The 12,382-nt window shown below is 50.4% G+C and overlaps 6 protein-coding genes and 1 non-coding gene across 7 annotated transcripts; 4 read left to right on the top strand and 3 right to left on the bottom strand.

Moving 5' to 3' along the window:
- Nucleotides 1–152: 152 nt before the first annotated feature.
- ATNIH1004_000516 (uncharacterized protein) lies at nt 153–602 on the top strand (the record flags this gene model as incomplete). The annotated part of the gene is made up of 2 exons (XM_033565229.1): nt 153–276; nt 352–602. The coding sequence occupies 2 exons, from the start codon at nt 153–155 to the stop codon at nt 600–602; spliced, it is 375 nt and encodes a 124-aa protein (XP_033430986.1).
- Nucleotides 603–891: 289 nt separating this feature from the next.
- On the bottom strand, nt 892–1,809 carry TAF9 (putative transcription initiation factor TFIID, 31kD subunit; the record flags this gene model as incomplete). The annotated part of the gene is made up of 1 exon (XM_033565228.1): nt 892–1,809. One exon carries the CDS (start codon nt 1,807–1,809, stop codon nt 892–894), a length of 918 nt encoding a protein of 305 aa, XP_033430985.1.
- A 666-nt stretch (nt 1,810–2,475) lies between these two features.
- On the bottom strand, nt 2,476–4,949 carry LPIN2 (putative lipin Smp2; the record flags this gene model as incomplete). Its single annotated transcript, XM_033565227.1, has 5 exons — nt 2,476–3,334; nt 3,393–4,281; nt 4,354–4,648; nt 4,712–4,782; nt 4,841–4,949. The coding sequence occupies 5 exons, from the start codon at nt 4,947–4,949 to the stop codon at nt 2,476–2,478; spliced, it is 2,223 nt and encodes a 740-aa protein (XP_033430984.1).
- Nucleotides 4,950–5,531: 582 nt separating this feature from the next.
- Nucleotides 5,532–9,009, top strand: ATNIH1004_000513 (Fibronectin type III domain protein; the record flags this gene model as incomplete). Its single annotated transcript, XM_033565226.1, has 3 exons — nt 5,532–5,647; nt 5,713–5,906; nt 6,020–9,009. The coding sequence occupies 3 exons, from the start codon at nt 5,532–5,534 to the stop codon at nt 9,007–9,009; spliced, it is 3,300 nt and encodes a 1,099-aa protein (XP_033430983.1).
- A 435-nt stretch (nt 9,010–9,444) lies between these two features.
- On the top strand, nt 9,445–10,795 carry THG1 (tRNA guanylyltransferase; the record flags this gene model as incomplete). Its single annotated transcript, XM_033565225.1, has 7 exons — nt 9,445–9,458; nt 9,531–9,620; nt 9,731–9,862; nt 10,030–10,205; nt 10,264–10,352; nt 10,415–10,519; nt 10,574–10,795. 7 exons carry the CDS (start codon nt 9,445–9,447, stop codon nt 10,793–10,795), a joined length of 828 nt encoding a protein of 275 aa, XP_033430982.1.
- A 195-nt stretch (nt 10,796–10,990) lies between these two features.
- On the bottom strand, nt 10,991–11,827 carry ATNIH1004_000511 (uncharacterized protein; the record flags this gene model as incomplete). Its single annotated transcript, XM_033565224.1, has 1 exon — nt 10,991–11,827. One exon carries the CDS (start codon nt 11,825–11,827, stop codon nt 10,991–10,993), a length of 837 nt encoding a protein of 278 aa, XP_033430981.1.
- A 406-nt stretch (nt 11,828–12,233) lies between these two features.
- ATNIH1004_000510 lies at nt 12,234–12,340 on the top strand. Its single transcript has one exon. It is a non-coding gene; the product is annotated as a tRNA-Val (tRNA).
- Nucleotides 12,341–12,382: the final 42 nt, after the last annotated feature.

Genomic DNA, 12,382 nt, shown 5'->3' with positions numbered 1-12,382 from the left:
GTTATTTTCTCAATTTGTGACCTCATCCTGATTCATCCACAGCACAGATGCAATATACGAGCTAGACAACACATCCAATTCCATAAAACCTCCAACCCGCAGGAAACACCAAAAGAAAGAAGAAAGAAGGATAATAAAGAAGGGAGAAGAAAATGTCCGAGTCCTCCCCAAAATACAACCTACGCAACCCCCTCCCCCTCTCCGCCACCCAAGAAGCAGAAGTCAAGCAACTATACTACAAGCGCGTCCGGGGACACTGTGCTCCTGAAATCAAAGGTTTGTCTACTCCCCTCTTCGTCTTGGTCATCCTCTTCTGCTTTTTTATGTCAGAATGTAAATAACACTGAATAGCCTTCGCCGAATGCGCCGTCAACCGCACCGTTACTGCCACCTGGGTATGTCGAACACAACGACTCGCCATGAACTCGTGTATGGTTGCGCATGCGAAGCCGGAAGAGGAGGACCGGGCACGAGAAGAATGGTTCGCGACGCATGATGAGAGACGACGCGCGAAACAGGAGGAATTGGTCAAGGTGGAGAAGAGGAGAGAGGAGGTGATTCGTATGATGAGGGAGGATGACAAGAAGAAGGCGGAGAGGTAGGCTCTTCTCTTTTCTACTTATCTTCTTTTCTTGTGTTATCTTCTTGTCGTCTTGTCATGGTTTCCATGATCTTGTGGATATTGGCTACGTGTATGTGGTCCACTGGTGATGGCGTTGGTGTTGTTTTACTTAGCATTGGGGTGCTGCTGCATTTTGATATTATCCATGTATGTATGTACTTGTACAGTAGACCATCTCACTCTGTTTTTTTTCTATTTCATCCTCTCAATCAAGTATATGTTTTATTATACGCGCCAAACTCCCATTCGCCTGAACAAATGATATCTTATCAAACATCCGTCATAGTCTTATCCCCGTCTTCATCTCCCTCACCCATGGCCGTATCTTCCCCAAAGATATCCTCCATCTTTCCATCCTCACCATCTTCATCTTCATCTTCATCTTCTCCGTCCTGTCCCGCTGCAAGACCCATGGTATCTCCCCCCTTCGCTGCTCCCTCCCCCTCCCCCTCCCCCTCTTCCTCCCCTTCACTCTCCCACTCATCCTTCATATTCCACCCCACCCCAGTCAAACAGAACCTCTCAGGGGGCAATCTCATCCCACCCATAAGGACACTCTGATTCGCGGGCGGCTTCTGCTGCTGTCCCGCATCGAACCCCCTAGTCGCCCCGGGGAGCGCCACGCGGTTCCTCTCTGCCGCCACATCCATGAGAAACTCCTTGGGCAATCCCGTCTGGAACTGATAGTGCAATCGAGATGCGATACTCAGTCGCAACGCCTGCAACGTCACACTGTTCACTTCCGTGCCGCGACCCGTGGTCCCATCTGTCGATCCCGCGTACCCTTCTGTCGCTAGATGGACCGCATCTTGCAGCACGCTGGACGTGTATCGGTATGCGAAGTCGAGGAGTTGTAGCGGTACTCGCTCCTGATACGCCGCCACGCCCAGCGAGGCCAGAAGCATGTGTATCAGTCGGACATCGCGCGGACGGCGAGACTTGCCGCTGTCTTTTAGAGATGTTGAGGGGATTTGTGTCGGTTGGAAGTTTGGGGCGCTGGTGGTGGTTGACGGTCCTGCGGCTGCGGCTGTTGCTGTTGCTGTGGCTGTGGCTGTTGCATTGGCGGATGCCGTTGCGGCGGTGGAGGTGGATTGTTGTTGTTGGGAGGCTGTGGTCGGTTCGGCAGGGGGTGTGAGAGGTTGGGTCGATGGTGCGCCGCCTGGTTGGGATTGGTTTGGTGAGGCCATGCTGAGATATGGATGGTCTCGATGACTGCGACGTTGCGCCGGCAGCTAGCTAGGTAGGGATGAATTGAAATGAGTCCCTGAGATTGAGCGATTACAGTGTCGAGTGTGTTTATTTGAGCATTTTCAGATGGGCCGGCATGGACGGAATGTCGGATCAGCAATGGACGTGTCGCTTCCGATCAAATGGCAGGTCCGTCGAGAATGAATGGATTAAACTGACTTGAAGCCGAAGTCCGCATGGAGCGGCTTTCTTCCGGGCGCGCTAGCCGTCTTCGGTAATTCTGTCAGATGCCATACAAGAGAAAGAGATAGAGCAAAGAGACGCTCAACAAGCATGCTAGTAGACCTGAGAATAAGAATATATACCATATACTGTCTACTGTCTACAGTCTATCCCAACTGTGCTCATGGAACCATCTCGTCTGTACAGAACCATACCAAACGCTCAAACATGAATTCAACAAAGTCAGACAAGCTATGCAAACCAGTACAACGCCAACGATGCATGATAAAAAGAACAACGCGATGCAGCAGAGTATTCCAGATGCTGGTAAGTCATTCGCCTCGACGCTGGGCCAGGTGGCGGGTATCCTTGGCTGCGGCAAAGGCCACGCCGAAATCACATATTTCGGGCAAATTGTTCAAGAGTTCCCCCATCTCCGGAAACTATCGGGTCTTCCTCGGTGGAGAGCGTGTCGCATTAGAAAGTCGTAATGTCTCAGCCTTATCATCCTCTGCCCCCTCCCTTTCATCAATGCTCTGGCCATCAACAAGGCTGGACTGGTCAATGGAGACCTGCGAGACAAAGCTGGCCGCAAGATCCTCCTCCATTACCTCTTCGTCGACTTCGCTGCCTTCCTCGTCGCTCAGCTCACCATCATAATCTTCAACCTCCTCCTCGTCTTCATATTCGTCCTCGCTGTCCGTGCTGGAGAAATCGGCAAGATCCGGAGGAGGCTCCCGCCAGTATGTGAAATCAGTATACTCCTCGCCGCCTGCCTGCACCAACAAGCTCGTGGGAGGGAAAAAGTGGTCCAGAAGTTCTCCCATCGATACGTAGCTGCTCTTGTATTTGTTCAGGCTCAGGAGGTCAAGAGACACCTCCGCGTTGGAGTTGATTGTGAAAATCCGAGTCGATGGAATATTCACCGACCGGTAACTCAGCGCGTCCGTCAACCGATTGCCAAACCCGGCATAAAACGGGTTCTCTTTCCCATTGAAAAGACCCAGGATATCCCGCAAACACGCCATCTTGAATACCTCCGGCTTCCTCAGATAGATCTCCCGCCGAAGTGCTGCCATTGTACGGTCAGGGCTCATAATAACAGGCCCCTTGGGCAGTCGATATCCATCCTGGCAAACACCGTAGAGATAGGCCCGAGTGGTATCCGCCTGGCCGACGGACCGGCTGGTAAGATACATAATGTTATAACCATTGTTCACGATATCAGTATACAGCTTTGCCACTCCAGCGTGCGTCCAGTCGCGACCGATCATGTTCAACACATGGCCTAGTGCATCCGATCTGCATATCCAATATTAGTTCCAAATGCTGAAAATACTCATTTCTTGGCAACGCTTACTTGGTGATGGTCCCATCAATGTCCGAAATGACAATGGGAATATTTCCGCTCCACAGATACATGGTAGCAGTGCACGTGGCTTTATTGACACTGAACGACAACTCATTCGCGCCGGGCTTCAGATTCAAGGCCTTAAGCTGATCGCTTGTCAAGCGCAGAGTCTTAGCATAGTTGCGAGCAACCTCACCGGGCGTTGGGGACTGTGGAGGGGTGGGAAATCCCGGTTGGACGTCCGATTGTGTACGATAATGTCGACTTGCCAAGGGGGACTCTCTAAGAGACTGGTCACTGTCACTGTGATATCCAGGATCCGATATAGCATTTTCACTCATAGCAGAGCTGGGTCTCATTGAGTGGAACGTGGCACGACGGTCAGCGGCCTCCTTCGCCTCTTCGCTGCTGTATATCCACAGGTTACCATGCTCATCAGCCCCGATGAGAGCTCCAATATCATAATTCCCCTCCAGTTCCTCCGCGAGAATCTTACGTGCAACAACTTCCGCACGCAAAGCGTCTTCCTCGTTGCTTTTGTAACCAGTCATGTCGAGCATGAGATCACCTGTCTCGGTAACATGGGAAGGGATATTGGACCCGGATAACTTCTTTGACAGGGAGACAGCACGAGAAAATGCCTCCTCAGTTGACAACGGAGGCGGGCTTCGAGAACGTGTGGATTGGCTAGAATCATTCCCGGGAGGGGTTAAGCCAGTTTCCTGCGCACCATAAACATGATCGGCAACACTGGGGCCACCGGTAGAGTCGGCCTTGCCTAGAAGAACTTTGTCCGCAGCAGTGTGATCAAAACTCGCCGGCTCGTCACCAAATGAACTATGACGGGGCCAGCCCAGGCTGGAATCGTCCGGCGATCGCGACAGCGGCGTGATAGTACCTATTTATATCCACACGTTAATAAAGTGGGAAGGAACCGTATATAAAATTAAGCTAGTATAGTTTACCATACCTAGATCACTAGATGCCCGCGTCGCTCTTGATAATATGGGTAAGCTAGAGGATGTTTTCGCATCATGATTGCCACTGGACGATGACCGTTCGAGGTCCAAATATTCCGGCTCCTGTAAAGAAGACGGAAGGTTCTCTTCGCTACGCATTTTAGGACTTGCAGTCGGCGATACCAATGGAGATGTTTGCAACGATGCGGGGATCTCATCCGTTGTCTCAAAGACGAAGAAGGCCTCCCCACCTTCCCCCAACTTCATCGAGTAATCTTGTTTCATTCCATTGACTTTGAACTCCACCTGTTTTAACCATCACTGTCAGACAGAGTGTATCACCCACTGTCAACTATGGAAGTACTGTACCTTCTTTTCGTACGGACGGAGCAAGGAGAACTTGCCGAAGCGAACATGGAAAGGTGAACAGGCAAGAGTGCCTACATCCCGAGTAAGTCAGATATCGATCTGAATGGGAGATTATCCGAGAATAGTTACCATCTTCCTGCTCAATAACGATTACATCAATGGCTCCGCTCAAGGTGGCCGGGTTGATCGAATTCCAGGTCTTGGAGACGGAGCCACTAATACTTCGAACGTACTGCATCCCGCCAAATAGACGAGGTCGGAATAGTCTGAACGATACGTAGGAAGGAAAACTGTGAAAGAATAGAAGGGAAATGTGGGGAGACGAGAAGTCGGATGTGCAAAAGTAGCCGCCTACATACGGCCCATGTGACAGAGCCCAATGCTAGACATGACCAGAATAAATGCAAATTAAGAGGCGCGAACACCGAAACGAGAGTCAGACGAAATACCCAAGAACAAGGCCAAGCGAGTGGAGTGAGATAATATCAGCAAGATGGACAAGGAGAGAAATTCAGAGGCGACTATGTAACTAAAAAATAAGGAGGAGCAGATCCGTCTCGTATGCCAGGAGTCGTTGAGTTCAATCCTCAACAGCCCAACTGTTGGATCATCCAATCTTTCTTTGCTTCCTCGGCTTCCGAGGGCGCTAAGGCGGTGTGCCCTCATATAACTGCTGACTCAGTCCTGACTTAGCTCCATGTCACCTGACATCTGCCCCACCTGTGACTTCCGCGGGCCGTGTTGGAGATGCGAATCGAAGGCGCACGACGAAGCTTCTTTGTTTCTTTCTTCTCCGTCCCCATGGGTATCCAACGCTGGAATGTATGAGCCATTGTATCTATCATTTGACGCCTACCCCAGTGTGGTCCCCCGTGTGAGGGTACGAGGCGTCATGGCTCTCTTCCTGGCCGTCACCATTCTCTGGGCCTTGATCTGGTAAGTGCCCTGGTCGCCTCTGGCCTCTTTTCCTCTCCAGTATATCTAACTGTACCGCTATCAAGGCTATTGTATCGTGCTTGGCAGGTGTGTCAGACGTCCAATGATGTTCTGGTGGAAAAACTGGGGTTGGATATTCCTCCGCCGCCAGAGGTCACCCTTGAAGAAATCAATGCCCGTGAAATTCGCATCGCCTGGAAACTGCCTGAATTCCATAATTCTATTCACAAGCATATCATTCAGGTGAATGGTATTAAAGGTACGGTTTCCTTTTCTTTCTTTCTTTTATTTATTCTTTTTAAAAAATAGATATCCATATATTGAGGACCATGCTTCCACATGCCCGAATTTAACACTGATTGCCATTGCTAGTGGGTGAGTCGAAACGAGCGGAAACTGCAGTGGAAATCTTGGACCTGATCCCGGGAAATATCTATCACATCTGTGTCCTCTCCGTCAGTGCGGCCAATTTCCAAACCCCAAGTAGCATCATCCACGTGCGCACGAAATCTCTTCCGATGTCCCAAGCGCAACAGAATGTTCCCGTCAGCGGTCCCTCGATTCGAGCATCAATTCCGCGGCCAGCTGCCGGATTCACAGCGCCATCAGCACCCATCATGGCTCGCGAGCACAGTGGGGGGCAGTTACAATCGAAACGGACCTCAGCTGGACGGAAACAGTCTCCGGCAGCCAGCGGTGCCGAGTCGTCGCACAGCCAGTTAGAGGAGCTACAGAAAAACATGGTTAGCGGTGACCGGGATGAGACTCTTGAGAAACTTGCGGACAGGTTGAAGAATTTGCAACATGAGAATGAAACTGTCGAGAAACAGACCACCGATGAGGAGGCGGAACACACTGCGCTGTTAAAGGAGCTTGAAAAACAGCGTGATGACTTACGGAAACGAGTGAAAGAGAAAGATGAAGCTAGCGGGGATTTGAAGAAACATGTGTACAGGCTGGAAAGCGTCAATCGTACAGTGCAGAGCGAGAAGGCAAAACGTGAGCGACTACTGCAACAAAAAGAGTCCGAACGGAAGAAGCGCAAGGATGATATCGTTCGTTGGCAGGAACGGATGGCACGGATGACTGCCGATACAGACAATGCGAGAGAGGAGAAAGCTCGCCTGGAGAAGGAAGGCAAGGCTCGTGCGGACGAAGTGCGGGAGAAAATTGCCCAGCAGCAGGCGGAGATGAAGGTCGTCGATGATGAGATCCAGGACAAGGGCGGCCGCGTCAAAAAGCTGGAGGAAGAGAGGAAGGATCACCAAGGGCCAGATAGTGAGGATGGGAGGGAACTGGACCGAATTGACAATGAGAGAGCTCGGCAGTGGGAGATCAAATTAAGCAACTTACATGCACGATATGCTACACTTGTGGGCCTTCATGCGCAGGCTCAGCAGCAGTACCAGGAGGCGCAGGAGCGTCTGAAATGGTTGACGACGCAACGACCTGGTAGCACGGGGCCATTTTCATTGCCAGCTCTCGATCTAGATCTATCTAATACCGCCACTATCCGTCCTCGTCATCATCGCAGTTCACTCAATAGTAACGTTTCGTCGCCTATGAACTTTCCTACACTGGACAGCTCATTTTCAGGGGGGGTCAACTACCACCCTCCCTCAACCAACTCCCCCACATTTGGGCCGGGTTCCACGTTTTTCAACATCAATAATGGCATGACTCTCCCGAGTCTTTCGAGCCAACCCGATCCGCTTCGTTTAGACTCGGATATCTCGTTTAGCAATCCACAAATGAGCCCACGTGCCGATGCGCTGCTGCCATCGGACCTTCTGGGGGACGAAGAGTCTCCAGAATTACCACGACCCATAGTTCGTCCCCGATTCCAAGAGCTGGAATCGTCGGGCGCCCAACTTGAAGGTTTCTCCCATGGTCCACCATCGCCAGACTCATCTGGAAGCCGACCAGCAAGCATCTTTGCCAGCCCAAATGATAAGCAAACTCAGGAGGCAGATTCCCAACCCGTGGAATTAGGAGATGCAGAGGAGGCTCCGAAGAGCGCATCGCGGAGGCTTTCAGGTCTCTTCAATTTCCATCGACCTCGTGGTAAGACCCTTGCGGATGAGCCCCCTCTGTTGGGCACTTTGAAACCAGGACAGAGCCAATCCTTTCCGCGGAACCTTGATGAAATGGACCCTATCGGAGCTAGGCGTCGTCGGCTGAGCTACACTGGTAATTGGGCCAACCCAATATCACTAATTCCTAGGAGCAACACAACCAGTGTCACGAATGACAGTTCTTCTGATCACCTACCATCCAGACGGGCAGCCTTTTCGAGTATCTTCTCTCCTAGCCGGTTCGGATTTGGCAGCGGAAGCAACTTGGCCAAGTCCAACGAAACCTCGGACCTCAACACTGGCTACAATCAGTTCAGCCCTAGACACGATCCGATTGACCCATCCTCGATTCTTGGCACTGTCCGTCGCGGTTCACTGTCGCCTAGGCCCTCGTCTACTTTTTCGTTCGATAACCAGCTCCCGCATCCTTCGACGGACAATCGCCATTTTGGCTGGCCGTCCACGGAGAAGTCGGATCACCGAAGTCTACTCGGGTTTGACTGGACTTCGCCGTCTAGCTGGTCGCGTGTGCATTCGCGCCGCCCCTCCACCCAGTATGGCTCCTCCAGTCATCTCCCTCTAGCACTTACGGGGGAACCTGAGCTTCCCCAGGACCCGTTTGAAAGACAGGGTCGACCACTTCAAGCTCCCATTGGTACACGACCTTCTTCGTCCCATCGGCCCGCTACTCCGAAATTGAACCCCACGGCCCCTTCCTTTAAAACCATTTTTGGTGGAAAGAGGTCCGATAAGGACAAAGAGAAAGAGAGGGCCAAGGACCAGGATCTCGATGCTTCGTTTGACTTTTTAATGGATGACGGCTCCCCATCCGAGTCTCACGCATCCAAGGAGTCTCGATCCTTGTCTATATTTACGGGAGATTCTCACGAGTCTCTAGAGCGCTTGCCGTCTGCAGCCTCCGCGGATAATAGCAGTTCGAAGGAGTCCTTCATTCGCAAGATCACACGAAAGGGTAGTTCAGGCAAGTTCAGCTCGTGGAAGGACCGCTCAGGATTATTTTTTAAGAAAGGCGATGCGACTCAAGGCGACATTGACGAGGATGGGAACGCCGAATCCCTGCTTGCCAAAAGTGTGGATAGCACCATCTCCAGTGCTCCCTCCGCAGACAAGTCGACCCGAAGCAGCCTTGGTTTCTTTAGTCGAAAGTCTAGAAAGTCCGACAAGGCCGCCAGTGAGACGAGTGAGTGGGTTAGCGAACGAGCTAGCGAACGAGCCAGCGAAATAGGCGATGAGGAAATCCCAGAGGAAGTCGATAATGCAGCGTGATGTACCTGGATGGGGTATCTTTTGATTTGTTTCATGGCCTATGTATATCTGAATTATAGATCCTTTGCTTCAGGGAAGGTTTGCCCATCCCTGCACTCGTCCATCCTTTTCCGCCTTCTTGGATTGTCTTTATTCTTTTAAGCATTGGAGACTATCACGCAACTCTAGAGTCCTGGATAGCGTGCATTCTCATTGTTCTGGAAATAATCAATGTGGGAGCCTTCGGTCGGTCATTGCAGATTTTTATTCATCGCTGCGTAGATTGTTTGTATAGAATAGTCCATTCGTAGAAGGGAAGTACAGTAAATCTGAAAGGTGGTCCGCGTCGGTTAGGCGGTTGCCGCACAACTTGAATTCCACGCGAATTGGGTCTCCTGCCCCTCTCCTCGGATCCATGCCAACGCTGGCGTAGAGTACGTTCGTATCGCTAGAGAAATGGCAAATTCTAAGTATATCACCCTTGAGCTTTCCTCATCGTGCTCCGTGTGTCGGCGGACGGACTAGCTGACGTACAACCTCAGATATGAATATGTGAAAGCATTCGAACAACCGGACGCGCTGCTCCCCAGTACCTGGATTGTCGTCCGCATCGATGGTAGAGGCTTTCACAAGTCAGTTATTATTCCTTTCCTTCGTTCACTTTACCTCTTAGGGCATTTCCCATGCGTTGAGCTATCATCCACATTCCTTCTCATTGGTCAGCGCTAACATTCGGATCAAGACTCAGTGATCGCTATGGCTTCAAGAAGCCCAACGATCGCCGTGCACTCGACCTGATGAATGCGGCGGCGGTGGAAGTCATGAAAGAGCTTCCGGATTTGTGTATTGCCTACGGGGTCAGCGATGAGTATAGGTCGGTTCTCAACTACACCCTCCCCTACGGAGTGTGGCTATATTCCCCTATGATATTGACCGATATCAGCTTTGTCTTCCATCCCAGTTGTCAGTTATTCGAACGAAGGAGCGGGTATATCCTCCTTCTCGAGACAGGTAGAGATCGAAGCGCTGATCTGTGGATAGCAAACTCGTGACAACTATTGTGTCGACATTTACGGCCCATTATGTATATCTATGGAGCAAGTATTTTCCCGATACACCTCTACAGCCACCATATCTACCTTCGTTCGATGGGAGAGCAGTCATATATCCTTCAATACAGAATCTGCGGGATTATATGAGCTGGAGGCAGGTGGACTGTAAGTCAAGCGTTCTGGTGTGTTTTCGCCAAGAAGCAGTTGCTAACGACCTCGACAGGTCATATTAACAATCTCTATAATACGACGTTTTGGACGATGGTCCAGCAGGGCGGAATGAGTAACACGGATGCTGAGAGAGAGTTACAGGTGAGTTTCTACCAATATTATGTATATTATCCCTTGCACGGGCGTGGTCCTAACATAAACAGGGTACTGTCTCTTCAGATAAGAACGAGATTCTGTTCAAGAGATTCGGAATAAATTACAATAACGAAGAGGAGATCTACAAAAAGGGCAGCGTGCTCTATCGTCAAGTGAGCCATGATTCTTTATGTTTGTAGCAACACTGGAACTCACTCAATACACAGTATCAATTGGAGGATACCCGGTCAAGCACAGGGCATCAAGTGGAAACAGAAGAAGAGACTGCACCAGTGCAGGAACAGATCTCAAAGTCACAACAAGAAAAGCTTCGCAAACTGCGACAAAAAGCTCAGGTGGTTATCGACCATGTCGATATCATCAAAGATGAATTCTGGCAACGAAGGCTGTGGATTCTGTCGGGAAAGCCTGGGAAATTGCCAGTATAACAATAAACATGTTATGAGTTACGCATAAACTGAATGATCAAACTCATAGTTCTTGGTAGATGTTATCATTTTTTTATCTAAACCACAGTCGCCGTACCAAATGGGTATCTATAAGTCTGTAATACGGGCACACTAACGTGAATGTACGTCGCCAAATACTCGAAATCACGGATTATAACGGTCATCATGAAGCGCTCAAACTCGCACTGTCCTTTTTTCATCTTTGGACTTTTTCGACTTCGATTTGGTGTTCTCCTCGGTTGTAGATGCTTTCTGCTTCTTCCGCTTCTTGTCCTTCTTCAACAGATCCTTTGGATCGGTCGAATCACCCTGTCCACTCAATTCTATCGAACCCTGCTCCATCGAGATCGGTGTGGGATAGTCCTCCTCCGGGTTATGTTCTTTCTTCTCCCGTTTCATTTCCTTGCAAGACGAACGATCCTCAATCTTTCGCTTCTCCTTCTCCTTCTTTCTATTCTTCTCCTTCCGTAGACGCCGCTCCTCCTTGCTTTCCTTAATCTCATCCGTACCGTTCTTCACTTTCTCAATCTTCCTACGACGCTTCTTCTCCTCCTTACGCGCCCTCTTGACCTCTCTCAGCTCCTCCGACTCCTCCCCATCCACACTGCTACTCTCCTTCTTCCTCTTGCTCGCCGATTTCTCCACAGCTTCATCCGCGTTCTTCATTGCACTCTTGTCCCCCTCCCCAAGCGTACCGGGGACCACCTCCCCCCTCACAAAGAACCGATAAAGCTCACTCGTCAATGCATTAGGCGCCGGGCCACCACCCCGCGCTCCGGCATTGTTCGCCTGTCCCACTCCCTTCAGCGCATCCTCGAACCCGCGCAACCACCATTGATTTGTCGGGTCCTTGGTCGTTTTCTTTCCCACGCCCTCGTTGCCCTGGCGTCGCGCCACAAGAATCGGTTTCGTAAGACCTAGGCCGGCGTGCGTGCCGGGTCGGCGGTTGGGGTTCAGCGGATTGCCTGGTCCGGACCAGCCGTGTCGGAGTAAGTAGGCTTGGGCGTCCATTATACTGGGTATATGACTGGGTTTTAGTGGCGGCGTGGGATGTGCGTGAGGGGTTTTTCGTTTCTCGAGATGAGAGAAGCAAACGTTAAGTAGATCGCGCTAGGTAGACCAGCGGTTTTTTGGCCCGGCTGGTTAAAAAAAAAAAAAAAAAAGCCTCTAATTCATGATTTGTTGCCACCCTGCAGGATGCAAATATTAAATAAAGAGGGTAACCAGGTCGCGGAGCGAAAAACAAAATCAGATGAAAAAAAGGAAAAAGAAGGGAAAATAGAAAGAAAAGTCCATCAACCGGTGGTGGTTGGTTGACGGAAGAAAATGAACTTTAATTTGTCCCCAGAAAGCCTGCACATAAATGTTACTGTATCTCGAATATATTCTACGGTAGTACCAATCTTTTCAAGAGAACAGTCGCGTGGTCTAATGGTTATGATATCTCGTTCACAGTGAGTGAGCATTCTCCCTACTAGCTAGGCAGTTCCGAGATGGTTCCCGGTTCGATCCCGGGCGCGACTATTTTTGTTTCCAATCTTTCTTTGGCTTTCGATTTTTGACTTT

Source organism: Aspergillus tanneri (assembly GCF_003426965.1).
Source record: "Aspergillus tanneri strain NIH1004 chromosome Unknown AapTan_2_pilon_pilon_pilon, whole genome shotgun sequence".
Taxonomy (NCBI): Eukaryota; Fungi; Ascomycota; class Eurotiomycetes; order Eurotiales; family Aspergillaceae; genus Aspergillus; species Aspergillus tanneri.
This window is presented reverse-complemented; position numbering and strand designations above follow the sequence as displayed.